The sequence below is a fragment of the Trichechus manatus genome, unplaced genomic scaffold (genome assembly GCF_000243295.1).
Source record: "Trichechus manatus latirostris isolate Lorelei unplaced genomic scaffold, TriManLat1.0 scaffold00011, whole genome shotgun sequence".
Taxonomy (NCBI): domain Eukaryota; kingdom Metazoa; phylum Chordata; class Mammalia; order Sirenia; family Trichechidae; genus Trichechus; species Trichechus manatus.
In genome coordinates, this window is record NW_004443947.1 from 1921180 (window position 1) to 1946401 (window position 25222).

The 25222-nt window shown below is 57.4% G+C and overlaps 1 protein-coding gene across 1 annotated transcript in view; it reads right to left on the reverse strand.

The window, feature by feature from the left end:
- Positions 1-25222, reverse strand: part of UNC5A (unc-5 netrin receptor A) — a 70430-nt gene that overhangs the window by 4586 nt on the left and 40622 nt on the right. Inside the window, exons 2-8 of the mRNA XM_004371162.1 lie at positions 13566-13799; positions 7336-7479; positions 6999-7102; positions 6711-6891; positions 5090-5254; positions 3876-4064; positions 3465-3767 (exon numbers count right to left, since the gene is read on the reverse strand). Of these exons, the coding sequence (XP_004371219.1) occupies positions 3465-3767; positions 3876-4064; positions 5090-5254; positions 6711-6891; positions 6999-7102; positions 7336-7479; positions 13566-13799 (1320 nt within the window). The remainder of the gene's footprint in view (positions 1-3464; positions 3768-3875; positions 4065-5089; positions 5255-6710; positions 6892-6998; positions 7103-7335; positions 7480-13565; positions 13800-25222) is intronic.

Consider the following 25222-nt stretch of genomic DNA (forward strand, 5'->3'; position numbering starts at 1 on the left):
GATGACCCAGTAAGCAAGGTAAGCACGGGCTGACTTGTACTTACTTATTAATCTGTTGTGAACAATTTCACAGGGGCCCCTGGTCCCCAGCATCTTTCGGAGCCTGGCGCAGGGCCATGTCAGAAAGCGTCTGCTGAGGGAGAGTGACTCCAGGGAAGAGGCAGTGAGTCAGAACTCAGCAAGCACAAGGCTGGGGAGTTATCCCAGGGGTGGCGAGGAGTAGTCCTGCTCCTGACTTCCCTTTTAGGACAGTGTTGTGTCCCCCCAGTAGTTATGCTGAAGTCCTAACCCCTGTACCTGTGAACACAACCTTGTTGGGAAATAGGGTTTTTGAAGATGTTATCAGTTAAATTAACGTGAGGTCACACTGGAGTAGGGTAAATCCTTATAAAAGAGAAGAGACGCAGAGACACAGGGAGGATGACGGCCATGTGAAGACAGAGGCAGAGATGGAGTTATGCTGCAGCTGCAAGCCAAGGAATGCCTGGGGATCCCAGAAGCTGGGAGAGACAAGAAAGCATCTTTCCCTAGAGCCTTCAAAGAGAGCATAGCCCGGCTGACACCCTGAATTCAGGTTCCAGCCTCCAGAACTGTGAGACAATAAATTCCTGTTCTTCTAAGTTACCTAGTTTGTGGTACTTTGTTACGGCAGTTCTAAGACACCAGTACAGGCAGGGGACCCCTACATCGGGAGGGGCCTTGGAGGCTCAGGATGGGGGAGTGGGAGACATTCTGTGCTTCCACCCCACCAAGTCCAATATCATATGCATAATCTCCAGAGCGGAAAACCCTGGAGACGGTCTGGGCTGGAATACCACTATGTCACAGGAAACTGAGCCCAGGAGAGGGAAGCCATTGATTCACGGCTTCTGCTCCCCTCGCTCACCGCACTGCCTCCTGGTTCCAGCTGCTAATGTTGGTGCTGATCCCAGCCATTCGTGTGTAAGTTTTATCAGTGGCAGTGGTGGAGGGACACACATGAATACTAACACGAGTACTCTGGAAGTCAACGCACCCTGCGCCCGTGAAGCTCTCAGCCCAGTGGGGATAAAGACAAATTCATTGCAGCAAGGGGAATGCGAGCTGGGGGAGAGAGCTCAAAGGGGTGGCAGCCACCCAGCTGGGAACACAGAGTACCTGCTGTGTCCCTGCCCCTCTTCTCAGAGCTTTATATGTACCACCTCTTTTCAGCTTCCTAACAGCCCTGTGAGGGGTCCCTTATCACCCTCACTTGCAGAGGGCCGGTAGGGACAGAGAGGATGAGCTGTCTAGCCGAAGACTTGAAGGGGAAACCAAGATCTGCCAAGTGCAAGCAGAGATGGGGCAGAGGGATTTGCATGCAATGGTGTTATGAATTGAATTATGTTCCCCTAAAATAAGTGTTGGAATCCTAACCCTTACACCTCTGGATATGATCTAATGTAGTGTAATGTAATCACTTTCCATAATGCAATCTAATGTAATGTAGTCAATCAGTTGAGGTCATACTAATGTAGAGTGGATCCTAAACCTAATCACTTCTGAGTTATATAAACAGCAGCATAGACATAGAGACACACATACACAAGGGAAGACAGATGCCATGTGAGACTCCTCTACAAGCCAAGGAACCAAGGAATACCCAGGGCTACTGACAAGGAGGGAACTGACATAGCCAAGACCCTATTTGGACTTTTAGCCTCCAGAACTGTGAGAAGATAAATTTCTGTTCTTTAAAGCCACCCACTTGTGGTATTTGTATTATATCAGCACTAGGTAACTGAGACAAAAGGGTTGGGGGCAAAGGGTGGCATGCTGTGTTTAGGGTGCTGAGCCAATCCTGGCTGTACATGCAGAAAAGGGCATGGGGACAAAACTAGACATGGCAAAAAGATCCGAGGTTGTCAAGGGCTCAGGGAGGGGGAGGGATCAACAAGTGGAACGCAGGGCATTTTTAGGGCCGTGAAACTATTCTGTATGATACTGTCACGGCAGACACATGACATTATGCTTTTGTCAAAGCCCATAAGACTGTACAACACACAGAGTGAACCCTAATGTAAACTAGGGACTTTAGTTAATAATCATGTATCAATATTGGTTCATCAGCTGTAACAAATATACCACAGGAATGCAAGATATGAATAATAGGAGAAACATTGTGTATGTATGGGGTAGGATGGGGTAGATGGGAACGCTGTGCTTTGTGTGCAATTTTTCTATAAACCTAAAACTATTAAAAATATTAAGTCTATTAAAAAAACAAAACAAAAACAAAAAACAAGCGTGCACAAGAGAAAGAGCCCGCAGCAGCCAGCAGGAGATGAGCCATGGTACAGACTCAAGCAGGGGAGGGGCACGATCAACTCCAGCTTCTGTGAGGTGAATGTTTGGAACCGGGGAACTGGGCAAGAGGTGGGGGTGGCCCTGGCCAGGAGAGAGGCCCTGGGGAGAGGAGCAGCAGAACTGCAGGGGCTGTTTAGGAGGAAGAACGACAAAGCTTGGCGTTTGACTGAAGCTGGTGTGGGGGGCAAGTGGGCAAGTGAGGAGGAGCAGGAGGTCAAGGTGACCCCAAGTTTCTGGCTTGAGCAACTAGACTGAGATACCCCTGAGCTGGGGAAAACCGGGAGGAGGTGGTTCTGGGGGAGGGTGGGAGACAGTTCTGTTTTAGGCACGAGGAATTTGAGGTGCTATGAGATAGGCAGATGGAGCTGCCCAGGAGGTGGCGTACGTACCCTGCCTGGGAAGCTGCCCGCTGGGAGTGGAGGAGTGGGGCAGGGATTTAGGCCCTGTCTGTGGGTGAGGTCGCTGGGGAGGAAGGGGCTAGGGGGGAGCTCCGAGGAGCACCTACATTTAGGGAACAGCTGCCAGGAGCAGCTGGAAAATCAGGAGCCTAGAGGCCACCGAAGCCGAGGGGATCGAAAATTTCAGGGTGGGAGTGGCCAGCCACACCAGCAGCTGTGTGCTTTCTCTCAAGATGACCACCGAAAGGGTTGTGGATTTACTAACATGGTGTCTTGGGGATCCTGGCACATGGTTTCCAAGTAATGGTGCTGGGAAACCAGGATGCATGGGTAGAGGGTGCCCCATGGCCCCCAAGGGCCCCTTTGTGGCAGCACTTGCTGTTCTGCAGCTTTCCATGAGTGCGTCAGTTCCTTGGGGCCTGGGCCTGCTGCACCTCTGGGCCCCAGAGCCCAGCAGACCGTGGCACAAAGACCAGCTGTCTGTGTACACAAAACGACGGTACTTCTGTGTCCTCAGGCCACAAATGGGAGACAGCTCCAGTACAGCGACCCTGCCAGCCACTCCCCAGGTTCTCTGCAATTCCACCCTCTTTTCTTGCTGGCCTTGTCCTGGCTTGGCTCCTTGTGGGGAGGCTGAGGGGCACAGGGGACCCTCTGGGCTGTGCTGTCCTCCTCCAAAAAGGAAATGGAAGCTGGTTTTGCCTCTCTGACCTCCCCGGGGCCCTCTGGGGCTCTTCCTACCTGTGTTCGGGACCATTAGCCTGCCCCCAAGGAAGTTGAAGGTCCCGTAGGCCATGTTGCTGGTGCCTCGGGGCAGGGAGCGGAAATAGTTCTGGGTGGAGAGGCGGGAGACGAAGTCCTCGGCCTCGGAGGTGGGCGAGCTGTGGTGCAGCGTGTGGCGGCCACCACCCAGTGGGCTGAGCAGGTGCCCATTGGAGAGCTGGAACTTGGGGCTGGGCCCGTCCTGCCGGGGACACAGGCTGCCCTGGTAGGTGGTGGTGGTGGTGCTGAGGTCGGGCTGGATGGTGAGCAGATGGGGGTTGTCTGCAAGGACCAGGACACACTCAGGGTAGGGTCCTCAAGTGCCTCCCTGCCTGTCGGCCCTTGGCTGGGGGCCTGGAGGGGGAATTGTTGAGGGCAGGGAGGCTGCACCTGCTTTGCTGGGCTTGATGCTGACGGGCTGGAAGCCTGAGGTGAGGATGGATGAGTCGGCCACGTCTGAGTCCAGTCCCTCCTTCTTGCGGCAATAAACCAGGATGAGGACGAGCAGCAGCAGAACCAGGCACACGGCCACCGCTATGAGGCCCACATACAGGGCCATGTCCTCGGGGCCGGAGGCAGCTGAGGGAGAGAGGTAGCTTTTGGAGGGGCAGGGGGCAGGACTAGCCACTCAACTGCAGGAGGTTTGGAAGGAGGGGCCGGTGGTCTGCACCCCAGAGGAAGGGGTCTATACTCCTTGATGAGTTAGCCATCACTGGGCAAGGGACATTTGCTGGGGAAATGTGGCCCAGGGCATGGAGCCAGCAAGTGCAGATCCAATTTCTGGACCTGCCACTACCTTGCTGTGTGCCTTTGAGCAAACTATATCCCCTCAAGGCCTTGGGATCCAGGCTGAGGTTGGTACCAGGAGAATGGAGGAGGGGGAGAGCTACTTCCCCAGGGGCACCAACTGGGGCTGGGAGTGAGCTCCTGGGACGCCCAGAGCGACCCCTCCCTGGGCGGGCCTGCCCATCTGGTGTCCGGTAGGTCCCTGGGCCAGGGCGGGGAGGGGGTGATTGACTGCTTGGAGGGAGCTATGTCGATTTTTAGAAAGGGTTTTGCATAATGGAAAAGATGTCTATCAGAAAGGAATTGACACCGATAATTAGGTTTTTAATTGAAAGAATGGGGGAGGGTGTGTTCTAGAGAAAAATTCCAACTGAGATCTTTAGTTGTTAGTTATGGCCTTGTAATTAACAGGCCTTACAAGCCTCGCATCCCCATAGGACTTGTGGGTGCTGGGGGTGGTGGGAATGAAGCTGCAGGAGAGGAGGGGGCCAAGGTAGGTGGATGGGGCTGGGGGGTTTGGGTCCATGTGGGCAGATAGGTATGTATGAGTAAGGTTCCAATGTGGGCTTTTCTCAGGAGAGGCGGTTGGGTGGTGGGAGATATTGGGACACTTTGTGTGCACAAGTGTGGGTGTGTTAGGGGTGAAGGGGATCCCCGAGCACCCTGTGCTTTGGAGAGGAGGTGCAGCCTAGGCAAGGGAATGACTCCATAGTCACTATCTGCCCAGGGTGTGGGCAGTGAGAAGCTGGGAGCCCAAGGGGGCAGGGGCAACACTGGCCAACTGTGGGAAGGACCCTGAGGGGGTGGGGAGGACTCACTGTGCACACAGAGGTCACTGGTACAATTGCGGGTGTCTAGGTCAGCACCTGGGCACTCCTCGCCTCCGTTTCGGGGTGCGGGGTCAGAGCACTCACGGCTTCGCCAGTGGGTGCAGTCAAGCCCGCAGGCTGACCACTTGCTCCATGGGCTCCAGCTGCCGTCCACTGCACATGAGACATAGACACAGAAACAGAGGGGATGGCACAGTCAGCTAGAGGGGCCAACCCAGGCTGTCTGTGCTGCGGCCCTGCTGGTTGTCAGGAGCGCGCAGGACGAGCTGGCCAGGCTCTGGGGTGCCAACTCAGGCCTAGGCCCACCAGTGTGCACCTGGCTGGTATCCAGCTGGCCTGGATGATGCATGCTAATGATGGGGGAGGCACAGATGACACCAGGTGCTGCTTGCTTTGCCCACACCAGGGAGGCTGTCCGTTCCCGGGCTGAGAGGGCTCTTGGGCACATGATGACCCTTATGAGCCCAGGCCCAGGCTGGATCCTGTAGCCTCAGGCTGAGCCCTGCCCTGCCCCACGCCAAGTCCTAGTCCCTGCCCTCCGACTACAGCCCAACCTATGTTGAGATCCTGCATTGCAGGCTGAGTCCCGACCCTGGACACAGACCGAGCCCTGACTCAACTACAGGATAGACCTGATCTTAGCCTCAGACAGTCTGGCCCTGGGTGCAGGTGGGTGGGATGGAGCCATGGGTGGGCAGGCTGGTGGCAAGATGGAGCCGGGCACGGAGATGGCGTAGTGAGAGCGATGCAGGGCGGCGGCCACTGGTACCTGGGCACAAGGTGGCGCAGGCTGTTTTCTGGACATTCTGCCCCTCACAGAAGGCGCCCCCGTTGAGAGGTGCCGGGTTGGTGCAGCTCCGGCTCCGTTTCTGCCAGCCACGCCCACAGCTGGCGCTGCAGACGGACCACTCGGTCCACGTTGACCACCCACCATTCACTGGCCGGACAGAGAAGGACTGGGGTCAGGGAGCAGGGGCATCCTTGGACATGCTGGCCTGGGGGCAGGGCATGGAGGGCAGGGGCTCTGGGCAGCGGCCGGGGGCCTGGTGGGCTGCTGCTGTGCCAGGAGAGGAGCCTGGAGGGGAGGTCACTCTCATGCCTGCTGGCTCTAGGGGGTGGCAACACCCACTTGGCCGTCCTTCCTTCTTCCAGCATTGTGAGAGCTCAGGGCAGCCAGAATGCTCCACCAGTCCAGCCTCCAGCTCTGGCACATCAGCCCAGCCTTTCCTGGGTGTGACTCTGTTCCCTCCCTCTGCCTGCTCCTGGGGGTGTCCTGGACCCCTTGACTACTTCCCACCCCTGGTGACACAGGGTGTGGTCTGCCATCCTTTCTAGACTCCCATCCTGTCCCCTCATGCGCCCTCTGCACAATGTCCCCTGCCCATAGCACCAACCTTCTAGAAAGCCAAGAAATGATCTGGCCAGAGACATCCACTACCCTGCCCAGCATGCCCCTGGGCCCCGCAGCCCTGCCAGCCCTTTCCCTGGTTCCACAATCGGGCCTGGCTCCATGGTCTCCCCATGGCCCCCAGCCACATACTACCCTGCCCCCGTGGCCACTCATGACGACTGGGGACCCCCCAACCTGCCCACTGGCACCCAAGCCCACCATAGACGATGACAGCTGCAGAGGCACTGCGGCGGCGCGCCACGATGTTCTTGGCCACGCAAGTGTAGTTGGCCGTGTCGGCCAGGCGGGCCTGCCGCACCACCAGACTGTGCTCCCGTGTGATGTACACGTTGGGGTCCAGTGCTGGGTCCACCAGGTCCTCATTCCGGAGCCACTCCACCTGAGGAAGGGAGCCAGGTCACTGCAATGCCATCCAAAGCGAGTGGGTGGGGCTGGGCAGATGAGATCCCGCTCACCTGTCGGGTGGGCACTGAGCCCAGCTCTCACCTGCGCTGGGGGGATGCCTTCCGGTGGGCGGCACGGCAGCACGATGCCCTGCTCCAGGGACACCTCCTTGGCCAGCGGCTCCTGCTCGAAGTTCTTGCGCAAGTCTAGGGGAAGAGCCAGAGTGCCCCTGTCCCAGTGCCTCGGGCCATGGCCCAGACCGGTCGGCTCTGTCCAGGATGGAGGAAGTGCCGGGTGCTCAGGAGGGCATGAGGGGGCCGGGCAGCATCCATGGGCACTTTGTCCAGCCACCAAGCCAGGACCGTGGGGTTAGTGATCAGACCTCTTCCTCCAGTATGAAACACCCCCCTCCAGCTGACAACCCCACCCCAGTACTCACAGGCGATGCGGATGTAGGCCTTCTGGCTCTTGGTGGTGCCCGAGGAGCTCCAGGCCACGCACTGGCACCAGTACTCCTCCAGCCCGAACACCTTCTCCACCTGCTGCCGTGACACGTTGATGTGCACCTCCATGGCCGGCAGCCCTGGCGAGAAGACAGGGTAGCCAGCGCCCCGGCCACGTGGCCTCGCCCAGGCCCACCATCCAGGGTGTGGGGACCCCTGCACTGTGACCACTCCGGCTGTGGTCATTGGGGTATCCCTCAGCCCGGAGGGGACTCCAGAAGCTCTGGGTCGGGGGGACTCGGGGGCTTCCTGTAACTTCCACTCATACATTTTATTACCGGAAGCCGTCTCCCTGGAGTCACTAACCGGGCTTTGCGCGGTTGTCTCAGAGACAACGGCCCAGCCGAGCTTTGGGCCACAGGACTCTGGCCTCAAGGACCCCAGGCACAGTGGGCAGGGCAGCCGGGCTGAGCCCTGGGGCTCTGTAGGTGAAAGAAGGGTGAGGAAGGATCTGGCACACTTCCCCTCAGGGGTTAGCAGGTAGCTCCTGACATCTGATAATATAATAACAGCCATTAATACTACAATTATAGCGATTATGGAGTATAATGATAGACCCCTGGGACTTGGTGAGGCTGGTTATCTTATTAAACCCACTGCCTTGGGTGGGTGTTGCTCCCACTCTGTGGATGATGAAACAGAGGCTCAGAGAGGAGGATGAGTTGTTATCTGCACCCAGGGCTGTCTGAATCCAGTGTGCTCAGGGTGCTCTGCAGTCACCTGGGGTGGGGGTGTGCATTACATAGGGAGAGCTGCAGGAAGAAGGCAAGGGGGTGGGAGATCCTACTTGAGGCTGCCATTCCCAACGCAGAGAGAGGGGCCATGCCCGGAGGGTCCAGCCCCTCCTGCGGACCTACAAGGGTGATGCCGGCCCTCCTCCAGCCACCTGGCCGGCAGCCAAAACCAGTGTCCCCTGGAGTAAGAAAAGACTGTTTCTAATTTCTCCTCCCTCTGACCTCAATTTCCCTCGGGTCACTGGCTTATCAGAAAGAGGGAGAGAGGCCAGGCTGCCAATGTGTTTCCATTGTTAACAGAGAAATTCAATTAGGGCTGCAGTGTGGGGCCCAGCAGGCCCAGCTGAGCTGTGGTGGGGTGACTCTTTCCCTCTTAATTTCTGTACCATGTCTTTCTCTGACCCCTTCCCAGACCACTCCTCACGAGTCTCTCCACTCTCCCATTGGGCCCCAGTTCTTCCATCATTTAGCCTTGCCCCCCTCCCGGCCTGTCCTTACAGGAGATGGGGTGTCACCACGGTTGAGGTCACTCTAGCTGGACTATGTTCCTGGTCTGGGTACCGCCTGTCTCCCAGCTTCTCCCACCCTGCCTGCCCTATTCTATAAGACATTGGGTGTATAGGTTCTCTAGGGCTGGGGTGGGGGCTGAAAACCAAGGGGGGCCCACACAGGGACCAATGTATACAAGAGGCGCCCTGGGTGCCAGCTACCCCTGGGGTCAGGCGCACTGCATCTGGGGCATCTGAGAAAGAGCTGGACCCAAACCCTTGGCTGGAGACAGGGTTCCTTCAACCCCCTCCTGCTGCTCTCAGCCTCTGGGGTTAGGGCCAGGAGATCTTCAGAACATTCCTACCTGGGTAATTTTCCTCCTCTGGGTGGACACGTGGATGGATGGCCCCCTTGGCACCCTCACACCCACTCAAGAACCTCAGGCCAACTTGGGGAGAACAGCACTAAAATTAAGCGCTCCTATTTCTTTCTCCCTTTCTCCCCCCACCCTTCTGTCCTGTCACCTCCTTTTCTCCTTCCCGCTGCCAGGAATGAGGGCCAAGTCAGTCTGCGATGTCCTAGCTCCAGGCAGCGCCTCTCTGCTGCTAGGGAAGGCCTGAGCCCCCTAAGTAGGGCGGTGGGCCGAGGGGAGGCCCCGGCCCTGCCTGGGTCCTGTAGGAGACTCAGTGGTCTCATTCCTGGGAGCAGAGTGTCTGGGCTTGGCTGTATCTGCACCTGCCTAGGGCAGATGCCAGCCTTGGGGAGGGGCAGGGAGGAAGGAGGATGGGTCCCGGAGTGTGGGGGGCATGCACAAATGCAGGTGGGGGCCCCCAGTGTGGGGACATGCTGGGGGGACTTCTTAACCAACAGGGGCCAGTGGATGATGGAGGGCTGGTTGGGGGCTCCAAGTGCAAGCTGGGCTGTAGGTTCCCACCTTCTCACTTATCTGCTTCTAATAACCAATGTGTTTGTTTAACAATAAATTATCCTCCCAACCCGACTCCCCATGCTAAGTTTAGCAAAATCTCAGGCTCTGGCAGTGTCAGCAAGTTTAGGTTCCAGCCCTATAGGCTTTGGTCCCCACCTGGCCTTCTGATGGGGAATGAGGATGAATGAGGGTAAGGCTGTAGATCTGGGTTGACCTCTGATCCCCACCATGCCTGTCTGACCACAGACATTTCCAGTTCAGGGTATCTGATCTGGGTATCTGTGTGGCGCCACCACCTTGGGATCTGTTGTGGGTAAGAAAGGAAGCACTCAATGGCTTTGGGTTGGGAGATCAACAGGATCAATGAAAATTCAGACGCGCTCGCTATGGTAGGTGTGCGGTTGGGTGCTCAGGGCAGGAGAGAGCAAGTGGTTATGGGGTGGGACAGGCTTGCTTGGAGCAAAGCTGTGTGGGCCTGTGGGGGAGTGTGATGTGGCTCTTGGGGCCCTGGTGTGCCCACCAGGTCTGTGAATACTCATCCAGGCAAGGGGCCGGAGTCTTACCCAAGTCACAAATTCGAGACCTCATGATGGCAGGAGTGTTTCAGACAGGGAGGGCTGTGTGTGTGTGTCTGTCTGTCTGGAAGGGTAGACAGTATGTTCTGGAGGCAGGGGACAGCAGGGGTTGGACTGGAGCCTTCCAGGAGGTTCTAGGGCAGGCCGTCAAGGCTGCAGGAAGGCAAGTCCCTGGCTGTGGCTCCCTCCTCAGGACCTGCCCTCTCCCTGGGCGACCTGCTGCAACCACGGGAGGAATCCTCATGCTGCAAAGTGGCGCTGGCCCAAGAGTGGCGGGAAGGGAAACGCCTCGAGGAGTTGGGCCCCTGGCTGGGTGTGTGACATTGCACAGCTTCCCCCTACCGACCTGCAAAAGGGCTCTTTGCTCCCATTTTACAGATGAGGGAACTGAGGCACAGGGAGGGGAGGGGATCATTTGCAGTTCTGCAGCAGGTCCTCCCACTGGGACAATGTGGGTGCTGATTGACCTTGGGCCCTAAAGCTGCCCCTGTGGACAGCGAGGCCCCAGGCACCTCTGCCCGGCGGGGGTGTTGATGGTGCCCAGAACTCTCTTGAGCTGCAGAGGCCACCAACCCTCTCTGTCCCCTTCCTGAGGGCAGGAGGCAGGGCTGGCCCACTTGCCCCGAGAGACTGGGGACTCAATTCCTAGTACCTAACCCAGTGGGCCTGGAGTCCCTGGGTGGTACAAACTGTTAACACACTCATTGCTAACCAAAAGGTTGGAAGTTTGAGTCCACCCAGAGGCACTTCGGAAGAAAGTCCTGGCAATCTGCTTCTGAAAAATCAGCCATTGAAAACTGTATGGAGCACAGTTCTGACACACATGGAGTCGTTGTGGGTTGGAATGGGCTTGACGGCAACTGGTAACTGGTGGAACCCAGTGCCTGGCACAGAACAGGTGCTCACCAACATCCGAGGCCTGCATGAATGAAGCCGCAGCCAGCAGGCAGGGGCAAGGCCACGGTACGAACAGGGCTCAGGGCTGGACGGGGCCACTAACCCCGGGATGGGGGTAGGGAAAGCCCCGTTGGCTTCTGGTTGTGGGCTGAGCTGATGCTTGGTGGAAGGAGGCCAGGCCCTGCCCACCCTGGTGGGGGAAGGATGGAAGTGACTTCCGGTAGATCAGAAGACCTGGTTGGAGCCCTGCTCAGCTTGGAGCCCTGGACACGACAGAGCCCAGGCCTCAATCTCATCTGTGACATGACAAGCAGGTTTCAAGGACCAACTTGAACATTGCCTACATTCAGGGCTCTTCAGCTTCCATCTGGATTATTGCAAGAGCTTCCAGACAGTTCTTTCTGGCCAGGGTCTCTCCTCCTCCAGTCTTCCCTCTGCCCAGCATGGTCTTCCCACTGTTAGAGGCTGACCATAGCCCTCTCTGCCTGACACCCTCCACGGGCCACTTGGAGTAGCCTCCTGGTCACTGCCGCTGCCCAGGCTCACCTCTCCCACACCCCAAGCTCCGGCTCTCTGAGGGCCTCCTGGCCAGTGCTTCTGTGCCTTGCCTTCCTTTGGCCTGGGAAATGCTCTCCCCAGCTAGTTTTAAGATCCGAGCGTGGATGTTAGCCCTCCTCTGGGAACCCTTCTGGGGCCATCCCTAGCCCCTCCTGCCAGAGGGGGCCCCTGGCCTGCCCTCAGCATGGGGAGAGGGGGCCCTGGGTGCCACCCACCTGCTCCCAGCTGCACTGTGCTGGGTCTCACCTCGGTAGCCCGTGTACCCACTTACGGGGCATGTGTGCTGTGTGTCTCGGTGGGAAGGTGCTTGGTACTAAACCTAAGGGCTAATGGTATGGGGAGCCCACAAAGCACCAAAGGAGAAAGGAGAGGAAATGAGCTTAACTGGGTAAACTAGTGAGCAGGGGCAGGTTACCGAACAAGCAAGGTAAGCATGGGCTATCCTTGTGCTTATTTACTAATCTGTAGTGAACAATTTCACATGGGTTTCACCACATCTTTGCTTGGTGAAAAAATGTGTAATTGTTCACTGCAGATGATCTGGTAAGCAAGGTAAGCATTGTACTTACCTTCCCTATTGGATAATCCACCCCTGCGTGAGGGGGAGCCCTGGTGGCGCAATGCTGGGCTGCTAACCAAAAGGTCAGCAGTGGTTCGAACCCACCAGCAGCTCCACGATCTGCTCCTGTAAAGATGACAAACTAGAAAACCCTATGGTGGCAGTTCTACTCTGTCCTAGAGGCTAGAGGGTTGCTTTGAGTGGAAACAACTTGACAATAACAACGACCATTAGTGAGGGGGCGAGGCTGCCGTCAGCTCCTGCCTTGCTCTCTGCTGGGCCTGCTTCTGGGGAGCTGTGGGACACACCCAGGGCTCTGTCCATGCCTGTATGCCCACCTGCTGCCCGAGACCAGGGCTGGTGGGTGATGGATATCCATGAAAGGGGCATTCCTGGGCTGCCCTCTGCCCCCTGCAATCCTCCCTCCACCCTCAGCAGAACTCCCTCTCCTCAGTGTCTCTGGGTGGGCTCCTCCCATCAGCCCCCCACACTGGCATGTGAGGATCACCCATAGCTCTAGCCATGTCACTCACTCTGCAGCTCAAAATCCCATGGGACAGTGACATCTCCAGAGACTGGTGAGTGAGGCCCCGGGTGGCACCACTGTCCCAGCATACATCCTTTTGGCCTTGCTTTTGATGTATCCCTGCCTGGACACTCCTTCCCTCTCCTCTCCCTGAACAATCCTCTGCCTCCATCAGTTACATGTCACCTCCACTGAAGCCCCCCAGGGTGCCCCAGGCAGCTCAGCCCTGCTCTCCTCTCACTGGCACAGCCCTTGGAACTCACTGAGTGGTCAGCCCATGCCATCCGCCTCCCCGGGAGCAGAGTTCTCTGAGGGTGGGGCTGTGTCCCCAGCAAGGGAGTAGGTACTCAATAAAGAGTGTTGAGGGAACACGTGTGTGAATGAATGAATATGCGAACGAACGCATGCAAAAGAAAACAAGCACAGAATTTTAGCTCTGTAAGCTCTTTGATCCTCTGGGACCCATTCACTCCAAACTCCCTTTCTTTGCTGGGATGGCTCAGCAAGGCTCAGACTCAGCTGTGGGCACTTGCTGCTCAGCCTCCTACTTCTGTGGAGCCTGAGGGCAGTGGCCGGGCTTCATGTCCCCTTTTACAGCTCCTGGGACATTTGGAGGAACTTCTCTCTTTCTCACTCCCCTACTAAACTGAGCTCAGACTGTGATGAGGGGCAAGGGCCCTGGGGAAGGCCTCTATGTATACACATGGGGTCCTCGGTGTGGGAATCCTGCCTGGTGACCTGGGGTGGAGCTGTGGACCTAGGAGGTCCAAGGCCGTTGGGGTGGTGGGCACAGAGCTTGTTCCGTCCTGGCCATGTCAATGAGAGGCGTGCAACTTGGGGTGGTCGTGGCCCGTTTACCCCGAGGCCCAGCCAGCTGCCTGGCCTGTCCGCCCATCTCACCACTGCTTCCGTCTGTGCTGCGCTCGATCACGTGGTCCACCTGGCGCACCCACTCCCCGTTGCACTTGAAGAAGATCTGCGTGGCGGGCGTGGCCTTGCACACCAGCAACACTGGCTTGTTCTTGACAATGTACACGTCCTCGGGCTCCACCAGAAAGTGGGGGAGCAGGTCGGGGTTGGCGCCGGGCACCGGGTTGGGCACTGGGTTAGCCACCGTGGCACTCTGCTGGCCACCTGGATTGGGCAGAGGAGGAAGGTGAGTGGGCCTCTGGGGCCAGGGGCGATGGGGAGCAGCTGGTGTGTGGGCGGGGCCAGTGACAGGAGAGTGAGTCCAGAATGCCCCTGAGCTTCAGTTTCTTCCTCTGTAAAATGGAGCAAGACGAAGTCCACTCACTTCTGAAGACTGAGGTGGGTGGCTTAACTGAGGCTATGCCGCCAGTTCCAGCACATAGTAGGCCCTCAACCCATGCAGCGGCAGGGGCACGTTACTACCCTAGTACCAGTGTTACTGCTATCCTAGTAGAGATTCAAGGTCCCTGGGTGGTGCAAATGGTTAAGCAACCAACTACTAACCAAAAGGTTGGTGGATCAAATTCAAATCCACCTAGGGTACCTTGGAAGAAAGGCCTGGTGATCTATTTCTGAAAGATCACAGTCATTGAAAACCCTATGGTGCACAGTTCTACTCTGATATACATGAGGTTGCCATGAGTTTGAATCAACTCGAAGGTAACTAGTTTAGTTTTTTGTTTTTTTTTTGTTGTCATTGTTAGAGGTTCCGGGATCTGGTGAGCCATATTCAGTCTGGGGCAGCTGGCAGGGAGTGGAGAGGACCCAGCAGTTCGGGGGGGCAGCTGGCATGGGGCAGGGGCTTCTTCCTCTGTTTCCTCTGCCTGGGGCTGCCTCTGGGGTCCACTTTCTGTTTGGTCCCCATTCCCTGCCCCTGCACATAGCAGGTGCTCAGGAAATACCGAATGAATGAAGGGGGTGTGTGGCCCGGGTGCAGTGCGAGGGGCCACCGGAGGGGTGCTGGGTGGCACTGCTAGAAGAGAGAGGCTTGGGGTTGGGGGGAGGACAGGGTATGGGAAGGGGCTGGCGGGGCTGGGTGCTGGGTGAGCATAGGTCAGTGGGAGCCAGGAGAGTCTGTCTGGGAGCCTGAGGGGGCCTGGGTCCAGTCCCCACCCTTTCAAGGAGAGGGGAACGGGTTTCCTTATAATTTCAACTGAAAACCACGACCATCCCACAAGTCATTGGCTGCTAATTACACAGGTAATTGGTTCTGAGGCATGGCGGAGGTAAAACCCTCAGAGCAGTCTGACCCGTCTGTTCTGACCAGGGCCCCTGGGAGGGTAGGGGGAGCACCCTCAGTCTTGCCCTGCCCTCACTGCCTACTAAACAGGTTGGTGGCCTTTCCTTCCCTCAGGGCTTCGTCAACTCCCCCCACCAACCACATTCCGGGCATAAAGAGGGAAGAGCTTCAGGAAAGCCATTCTGCTCCTTGCTAATGGGGACCTTGGGCAAGCTGCTGCTTTTGCCATCTCACCTTCACCCTGTGAAATGGAGGTGGCATCTGCCCCGGGGCAGAGCCCCGGGGGCCTCCTGTGGTCTGTTCCTGAAGCTCCCCACCCACCCAGGGAACACCTGTGTCTAGGGCCGGTCGTCCCCTTCTCGCCTGTAAGCACAGGGCTGTGGGTAGGAACCTCTCCTTCCCAGGGGTGCGCATATGTCTGTGCCTGGTCCTGTATGTGTTCTGGGGCCGGCTCAGGGCGGACATGGTGGGTGACCTAAGAATAGCCGGCCGAAGGGCTGAATATCTGGTGCCACTTCAGGAATGCCCCTCTCCAGTAAAGTGGAGAGACGGTGCTCAGTTCTTGGGTAGATGTGGGTTGGGGGGGGCGGTAAGGACTGAATGGGAAAGGGGGGAAGCATGTACTGCAGTACAGGCTAGCCGCTGCCAGGACCCAGGGGTTTGCATTTACAATGCAAGGCATCACTGCCTTCAGCTCAGGGACCCTCGTAGCTATCTCTCCGTGGGAAGGGTTGTCATTCTGTTTCGATGACAGGGACAGGTGACTTGCCCAAAGCCCCAAGGTCACTCAGCCCAGAATGGAACATGAATTTGCCAAACTCCATGTCCAGTGCTTGATCTCTGGGCCGCCGAAGCCAGCTCCCCTCCCTGGCATGTGTGTGGGCACAGCTGAGGGCACCATCTCCACGGGGTCAGCCCCCAGGCTCTGGAAGTCCCTGCCTCAGACGGTTACTTGGCTGCCCACTGGATTGGCTTTCACAGCCCAAGGGATGGAGGGAGGCCTGGCCAAGCAAGGGGATAGCTGCCATGCCCTTGTGGGGTCAGAGGCACACAGCAGTGGCTTCCGTGCTTCTCCTGTGGGGACACAGTGGGGACAGTGGGGGGGGGCATTTCTGACACAGCAGGGCAGTGTGTCGGCATCAGGTCAGCCACCCCTCCTCTGGCCTCCCTGTCCCTCCTTCCTCATCTCACCCACCCCTCCTCCCACCCCCTGCCCTTCCCCCTGGCCTTTCTGCCCCCGGCCCCCTGACCAGACTCTGGCCTCTCCCCAGCTTGTTGTTCTCCTTCTTGTGACCTCTCTCTGGTAGCCGAGCCCCCTGTATGTTCCTGTGGCTCCAGGAACAGAGGCCAGGCTGCCTGTAACCATGCGTGCAGTTGGGAAGAGGAAGCTCACCCTTCCCCAAACCACCTGTCCTGAACCCTTCCACCTGGCTCTGCCAGTGCCCTTCTCTGGGTCAGAAGGGTGGGGATCAGGCAGAGGGGAATAGCCATCTAGACATCTTACGGAGACTCCAAGGCCTGAGAGGAAGTCACTTACTCAAGGCCCCCAGCTCTGACCCTGGACTCAGTGTCCAGTGGGGGCCCTGCGTGACCCTTTTTTTATTATGTTTGCTCTTCCCTGTTACTCAGCCCCGATTTGTTAGCCCCCTGATCCACACTGCAGGCACAGGGAGGGCTGAGTTCCTCACCTCTGTGTCTGGGGGCCCATGCAGGCCTCCTAGGATTTGTAGAATGAATGGAAGGGGTGGGTCTGGAGAGGCCTGGAGGGCCAATGGCCTCTCTCCACCCTTACCCTGGGAAGCCACAGTACCTCAGCAGGCCCTAGAGTAGAGGCAGGCCCCACTGCCCCCAGCGGCTGGGTCTGGACCTGTCCTGCCTTACTCCACACCTCACCCAGCAGAGGCTTGACACAATGCCCTGTGCCCATCCATTGGGGGGCAGGGGTCCCTGGCTGGTCTGTGGGAGCAGGGAGTGGATGTGCAGCACCCAGTCTCCCTACTGATCACTGCACCAAGCACTGCTTGGTGCACAAGCTCACGTCAGCCGCCCGCTGAACCCAGTGCAATCCCTCATGTCTGCATTTAACTGCTAATGAAAAATAAATGTACTGTGACCAATAAGGGACATAGCTCACTTCTCTGGGGCCTCCGTCACGCCATGCTGGCGAGCCTCCCCTCCCCATCCTGGGGGACACTTACTGGGCGGGCCCAGGGGTGCCCTCTGGGCTACAGCTCTGCCCTCTAGCAAGGACACTCTAAGGCCGAGGGTGGGGTAACTCAGGCCCCACGAGGTGGCCTCTTGAGGCTGAGGGACACTGCCTGGACGGCAGAGCTGTCCTTCCCTCACTCCAGCCCCTGAGCCCACCATGTGACCTCCACCCTAGTGGTCAGCATCTGTGATCCCCCTCCCCACTGTTTCAATCAGATCTCTTGCCTGAATGAAGGCAGGGCAGGAGCCTCGGGTCTCTCCCCCGTCAACAGCACAAGCCACCCTGGGCGGTCTTCCTCTTTTATGTGAATCCTGTGCTTGTTTACTGAAGGTAACACCAAGCAGTGCAGGTTCAGCGCCAAATGACCTATGATCCTTTCAAAAGGGCACGCACGCTCCTGTTCACCACAGTCCCCACCACTCCCTACTGCATCACCATGGGCCTGCTTTTTCTATTTCCATTGTCTGTCTGGCGTCTGCAGGAATTTCAGGGGGGTCAAGCACCTTTGGCTGGCATTCCTGAGCTTCCCGTCCGGCCCAGTCAGCCCTCATCTCCTTCTGCAGAAACACCCATGATCCCTTCTAGGCAATAGCTCCCCCGTCTCCAGGTCTTTGCTCACGTCTGAAACACCTCTCCCCTCCCCTCTACCAGGACTTTCCACCCTTCTCTTCAGGGCCCAGCTCCAATGTCACTTCCCTGGAAAGGGCTCCGTCTCAGTCTCCAAGGACAGACACACCACATTGTTTCACCCTCTCTGCGTTTGTCCTCACGGGTGCTATAGCTCTTCTCACGGGAGAAGAGAGCAGAGAGTTGAGGTGTCTGTCCCCACCACCAGACTGTCCATCCCTGGTCCCTGCCCCCCAGCGCAAGGCTGCCTAGTGCACGTATTAGTGACTGGCACATGGAGGGGGAACCTATTGCTGTGCCCCCAGGCTGCTGAGATGACAGATGTGGTGAGAAAGTGGCACCCAGGGGAATGCACCTTGGCTACAGGTGGCTCCTGGGGCTACAGGAGAGCAGGCAGGTGCAGGTGGATCCCAGGTGGGCACCGGCTACACTGGCCAAACAGGACCTCCCATGCCCACCACCCCACTCACCCATATCCCAGAGGCTGGCCCCCTGCACAGGTGTGGCCAGAGCAGAGTGGGCAATGGGATAATCATAGGAGGCAAATCAGAGAGGAAGCAGGGTGGCATCCTGTGGGCGCCTAGAGCTGGGGAAGATGGGAGTTTATTGGAGGGGCAATGGGGAGCCTTGGAGGGCTGCCTGCAGCAGAGTGATGAGACCATCTGGGTAAGGAATGGTCTGAGGTGGGTGGCAGCAGGGAGACTGATGAGGAGGTTGCTGTGGGAGTCCAGTGGAGTTGACTGTGCTGGCCCGGCTCCACCTGGTCCATCTGGCAGCTCCCATCAGCCTTCACGTTTCAGCAGAGGTGTCGCCTCAAGGAGGCCTTCCTTGTCACTTGTCACTCCTTGTCACTTCCTGTCACTCACCCGCTGTGTGCCCTGAACCTCCCTACAGGGTACATGCCACATCTAGGACTTGGACAGACTTGTTTGCACACTGCCTCCCTGTTAGACCTTTATTACTGGGTCCAGCACCCAGTCCAGGTCTGGCCTGGGTGCTGCTGGGGTATTTGCCGCATGACTGAATGACCACCTTGTCTTCTCCCTTGAATTTCAGAAGACCTGCCCAAGGGTTTCCACTTTGTTTTGTCCTGCGGGGAGACCCAAGGAGAGGGCAGAGTGGCCCCCTGGGCAGAGGCCGGGGCAGGGAGAGGGGCCCATGCTCCAGGCTGTCTGGCCATGCCTCTACATGCTGCTGCTTTCAGAAGCTGAGCACCCCTTTCTTCACCTGCAGTCTGGGATGCTGAGACCTGCCTGTGCAACGCTGAAGCCCAGGATGGGTGTGAAAGTGCTTTCAAATGTTTTATTTTTAAAAGCACCATGAAAATATGAGGTGTGATTAATCAAACTATTAATGAACCCTATTTACTGAGCGAGGACTCTGTCCCTGGGTGCCTGGAGCTGTAGCACTTCTTCCCGAGAGCAGCCACACCCTTGCCAAGCCCCAGTCCACCACCTCCCCCCAGTCTGGGGAGAGGAGGGGTGGGGGTGACACAGGCAAGGGGCAGGGTGGCAAACCCCTGCTTTTCCACTTTCCTGAGAAATGTTCCGGATTTGAAATGGGGCAGAGGAGGGGGCTGGGGCACAGTGGCCTCCATCTTTCTCCAGCTCAGGCCCCTCCCTGGCTGTTCACCAGCACTACACCCCTCACCACGCCTCACCACCTGGGCACCTATGACCACAGCCTGCATGCCGGCAGAATTGCCAGGAACCCTGGAGATTCGCATTCGGTAGGTCTGCTTGAAGGAGCCCTGATGCTACAGTGGTTAAGCACTCGGCTGCTAACCGAAAGGTTGGCGGTTCAAACCCACCAGCCACTCCAAAGGAGAAAGATGTGGCAGTCAGCCTTGGAAATCCTATGGGGCAGTTCTGCTCTGTCCTATAGTGTGACTATGAGTCAGAATAGACTCGGTGGCAACAGGTTTAGGTCTGCTTGGGGCCTGGGTGTCTGAATTTTAATACGCAGCACCACAGGAGGATTCAGGTGTCCAGACAGGGGGCAGGAGGGAGCCACAGGATAACATGCCACATCCTTAGCCTGGCGTTCGAGGCTCTGCTGGCCTAGGGCTGCCGTCCGGCCTGGTCTCTAGGGACTCCCTCAGTGCTCACCTTGTGGCCAGGCACCAGAACGGGTTGCAATTTGCCAAGGGCTTTTGCATGTTCTGTTCCAGGCTCTTGTGGGGTTGGTTCTGCCCTCTTCTCACTTTCCAACTAACAGTGCGTGACTTTCCTCTTAGAAGTCCCCCAACCCCAGCCATACGGTCCCAGTGGGCTGACCCCATCCCTGTTCCTAGAGGTGGGCTTGTGACCTGGGCCTGGCAATCAGCACACTCCCTCCCGCCACCCCACTCGTAGGTCGCCCCATCTGGACAGATGAGATTCTGGCATTTCAGCTGGACTGTTGGGAAGAGAGAACCTCTCTTTCTGCTGGGCTTGGAGCTGTGGCAAGTAGTCGTAAAGTTGCTGGGGCCCCCAACAGGGCAGGGCCAGTCCTGTGGGCCTGTAGGCCACAGTAAGGCCAATTATAAGGGGAAGCATCCGTGGTCTGAAGCAGGAGCTTGGAGAAGGAGACAACGACCAGGTAAGAGAGAAGCCGGGGACCCATTGGGAGTTGCGCCTGGGTTCCCAGCCAATTAAGCCCTTTTTTGGCTTAAACCAGCTAGGATCCTTTCATCTGATTGATCCACTGCCCCTCGAGGATCTGCCTGGCTATTCAAGGCCTGCTCAAAAACTCCTACCCCAGGAAGCCTCCCCTGACTCCCAGAGTGGCCACACCTCCGCTGAGCCCCACGGCCACTGACCGAGTTTTCTCAGCACCTCACATACTGTATTGTTACCATCTTGGTATCTGCCTCTCCAGATACGCTGAGGTCAGGGGCTGAGTTCTGATATCCTCTGTGCACTCCTTCTCTACCCGCTGCTGCCCCTGCTTCTGAGCCTAGCCAGGGTCTGATACCTTTCGAGGGCTCATGGAGTGTTTGCTGAATGAATGTTGAACATCACCTCCTTGAATGGGCCCAAAGCCCAGAAACGAGGCCTGAAAGTGGAAGGTGCAAATGCAAATCTAGCCAGGAGCCTTCCAATCAATCAATTCATCCAGTGGGAAGGGAACTCCATTCCTCAAATGGCTGTGCTGGACCCAAGGGAGGCAGAGGCAGCTGGGCAGGGCTCCTGCCCTGGGGAGCATGTCTCCCAGGGATGCAGATGGAGCAGCAGGGGAAGAGAGAGGCAGGGGCCCAGGATTGCAGACTTGCAGGGAACAGGGGCTAGTGCTCTCCTGCCCATCAGCACTCCCTTCCTCCCCGGCCCTGAGGTGACTTCATGTGTCGTGATTGTTTAAACGTGACATGTCTATGATGAGGGGGCTTCACGAGGAGGCTTTGCTCTGCTGTCAGAGAGAGCTAGGCGGGGGATGGGGTGAGGTGCAGGGGACACATTGGAGGAATGGTGGCTGCAGGTCCCAAACCCTGGGTTTGAGTCTCAGCCCCCTCAGACCCTACTGAGACTACTGATCTGGGTGGCACTCAGCGGTGAGATCCCAGGTGGCCACTCAGATGTGTGGGTCTGCCTGGGCGAGGCAAAGCGGGAGACACAGGCAATAGTAAACTTGGGTGCATGGCCCAGAGTGCTTCCAAGTCAGCCCTCGGAACCCTCTGTGCTGTCGGGCTTATTTGACCTTGCTCCAGACCCTCGGTCAAGCCCCCCCTCCCCCATTTCTTGAGCCTCGTCCTCATTTGTGGAATGAGGTGCATCTGCTGACGCTGGTCAAGGATGAGGAGGGCTCTGGGATGGGACATGCCCGGTATCCTGAGGCTCCTTCATGCTGCCCTTCTTTGCCACCTGGCCACGTGTCCACTGCTCCATCATGTTTGCCTGGCTATGGCTCCCACCAGCATAGGACCTCCTGGAGGACAGAGCCAGGCTGTGTCCAGGCCCCCGTGTGCAGAAATGACTGCAGCCCTGCGCCTAGGAGTGCAGGAGGTGGAGGTGACTGGGCTGGGGTGACGGCCCCTCATGGTGCCCGTGGACGAGGAGCTGCTCTCCCGGTGTGCACGCACACACACACACACAGACACGCTAATGGCGCTTCGATTTCCATGGTAACATGAGCGTGAAAGTGTCATAGGAGCAGCAGCCACCTCCCCAGGATCGTAGCAAAGTCACCCTCTTTCCTGGTAAGCTCCAGGGGCCTGGTCACAAGGACAGACACAGGTGCCAAGAGGACATGTGGACACACTGAACCGCAAAGAACAAGGCGGGTGGAGTGGGGCAGCAGGCAGTCACCCAGTGAGGATGTTCAGCCAGGCCACGCTGCTGCAGACCAGGCCTATCATCTGGTGGGTGTGCTCCGGTTCTCTGCCCGCCCCTCATCCTACAGACCAGGCTCAGCATAGGCTTGGGACTGGCTTAAGGCTGCACAACCCCCAGAGGGCGCTGGCCTCCAACCAGCTCCTAGGCTGGCCAGGCACAGGGCAGTGGCTGGGGGGCGGGGGGCAGCAGGAGGCTTCCTGGATGGGTTGTTTGGTCCCACCCTCTGCCTCCACCTCCCTGCTCACTCTGACCCGCTGTCTGTTTCTCAAACCCTCCGAGCTTTCTCCCACCTGTTGTGGATTGAGTTATGTCCCCCTAAAAGATATGTTGAAAACCTAAACCCTTGTACTGGTGGGTGAGACCTTGTTTGGAAATACGGTTTTTCTTTTGTTATCAGTTATGTTGATGAGGCCATACCAGAGCAGGATGGGTCCTAATCCTAGTTCCTTCTGAGTGGTGTCTTATAAAAGAGAACAGACACGGAAACAGTCACACACAGGGAAGACAGCATGTGCGGATCCATCTACAAGCTAAGGAACGCCCGGGACTACCAGAAGCTGAAGGAGACAAGGACGGATCCTCGCCGAGAGCCTGCAGAGAGACAGCACGGTCCTGCTGACACCCTGAATTCAGACTTCTAGCTCCAGAACTGTGAGCCAACGAATTCTTTAAAGTTACCCACTTGGTGGTGTTTTGTTATGGCGATGCTAGGAAACTGAAATGCCACCTCAGCGCCTTTGAACTTTCTCTCTCCTCTGCCTGCAACACACTGCCCCTGATCTTCCCACAGCCATCTGTCTCTAATCCCTCAGGTCTCAGCGCCAACATCACCTCCTCCGAGAGGCCCTCCCTGGCCACTGTGTCTGCAGTAACCCTTCCTGGCTTCCCCTCTCTTGCTCTGCTTTCCTCATAGCATGTACCACTGCTGGAAGACATCGTGCTTGTGTATTCGCTTCGTTGTGATTGTCTGTGTCCCTCCCTCTAAGATGTCAGTGTCATGACAACGGGCACCACTTCTGTCTTGTTTGATGCTGTAGTTCCAGTGCCCAGCCCTGGGCCTGGCATGCTGTAGGTACTTGAGAAACACGGGCTGAATGTGTGGAAAAGCAAATTTAGGTCTTCAAACTCCAGGTCATTGGCCACACTCCTGCCGGTGCTAAGAGCCCTCAAACCCACCAGAGAAGGAGAGTCAGAATCTACCGGGGTGCACAGGGAGGGGGTGCCTTGAAGGGGGGATAGGCTCTCAGGGACACCTCCCAAGGCCCCGGTTCTGCCACAGGGCCTTGCTTCGGGCCAGAGAAACAGTTAATAAAGCTGAGGCCTAAATAAGCATTTGATTAACAAACGATAAAATAGCTATTGTGTCCCCGAATTAAGCTGTAATTGTGGCTGATAATTGGCTGGTTAGAATTTAATAAGCTGCAATTAAATAGAATGGAATCCAGGGTAATTATGTGGTCGCACAGCCCAGGGAGGGCTGGGGAAGGAGGCTTTTTCCTTTTCCTTCTCTGGAATCCTTTGCGTGTGTGGCATGTGCTGCTGTGGGTGTTTAGTGGTTTTGTGTGTGTGTCTGTGTGCTTGTGTAACAGGCATTCTCCACCTCCTCCTACCTGATGGGGGGAAGGAAGGGGGTGGCTGGCCCAGCCGCCTCGCCACCACTCAGCACCAGGCGGCTGGAAGGCCCTGAGCATGGACAGAGCCTGTGGCAGCCCCAGCTGAAAGAGACATAGGAGGATCCCTGGCACAGATCCCTGAACGGCGGGAGGCCAGGGCAGGGTGGCCGGAAGGGCGCTGGGAACACGAGGGAGGCAGGCAGGCAGGGAAGGTCCGCCTGTCTTCCTAAGAAGGCAGCTGGGGCTCAGACGGGAAGGGCAGGCTCAAGGTCATGCGGCCATCAGTGGTTGAGCTTGGTCAGGGCCTTAGACTGGATCAAAGGAGGCTTGCGTGTGCACGCACAGGCGCGCGCGCGCACACACGCGCACACACATACACACGGAGCCAGCTCCCAGAGCTGCCATCAGTGTCCTTCACTGGGCAAACCCATAGGCTGAGTAAGAATAACCACCTGTCCCTTCATGCACCCTTAAGACAAGCCCCCAACACCTGTCCCAGACAGAAACCCAGGAGCTGCCCCTTCTAGGACATGAATGGGACTCTGCAACCCCTCCTCCTGCCCCATGCTCCCATCCCCCTCACCCCTCCCGGTGGCTGCAGCCTGGCCAGCCTTCCCCCCCAGTCCAGGTGTGGTGACCAGCAAGTCCGTGGAGATGATGAACGGCATCGCTGACGCGCCGTTTATGACCCCATCAGCATTTTTACAATGTTGCCGGCAATTAATTTAATTAAAGACCCTGTCCCCGATACGGCAGCATTTCATATCTCACTGGTTTAATGTGCGCCCGGTCAGATCTGGGCCCGGCGGTGGTCCAGGAGTGGTGGTGGCACTGTTTCCTCGGCCAGGCTGGGCTGCTCAGGGCAGGGAGGAGGCAGCACAGTCACTTGCCTTCACTGCCCATGACCACAGCCACTGCATGTGCGTGCGCACACACACACACACACACAGTCACCACGGTAACAACACAGCTAACTCTACATGAATTTTCTTACTTAATCCTCACAACCATTCTAGGAGGCAGTGAACCATTTTTAATCTCCAATTGACAGGTGAGGAAACAGAGGCACGGAGAGGTGAATAAGTGGTGATTTCCTATCCTGATTCCTACCCAGGCAGGCTGGTCCCAGTGCCCGGTGCTCTTAACCAGGATGCATTCATTCAGCAAGTCTTTGCCGAGTGTTTCCAATGTGCCCAGCACTGTGCTCAGCATTGGCAATATAGCCATGAGCAAGATGGACTCACGTCCTGCCCTCATAGAGCATGTGGTCCGGTACCGACTGTGCACCTGGCCACAGATGGGGCACAGCCCCACCGGAGGTCCCGGGCACTCAGGGCCCCAGGGGCGCACTCGCTGCGTCCGGGCCCAGTGTGTTCACTGTTCTGCATGCACACGTGCACACACCACAGCCTACACCAGGATGTTGACTCTGCAGCCACAGGTCACCCACTGTCCTCTGATTCCCATTCTCAGCAGCTGAGCCCACCTGGGCTCCCCTCATATAGGGACACACAGGAAAACTGTCACCCAGTCACAGATGCAGACTCTGCCCAGTCGTCCCACCAGCCCCAGGAAGGGGCGGTAGCCAG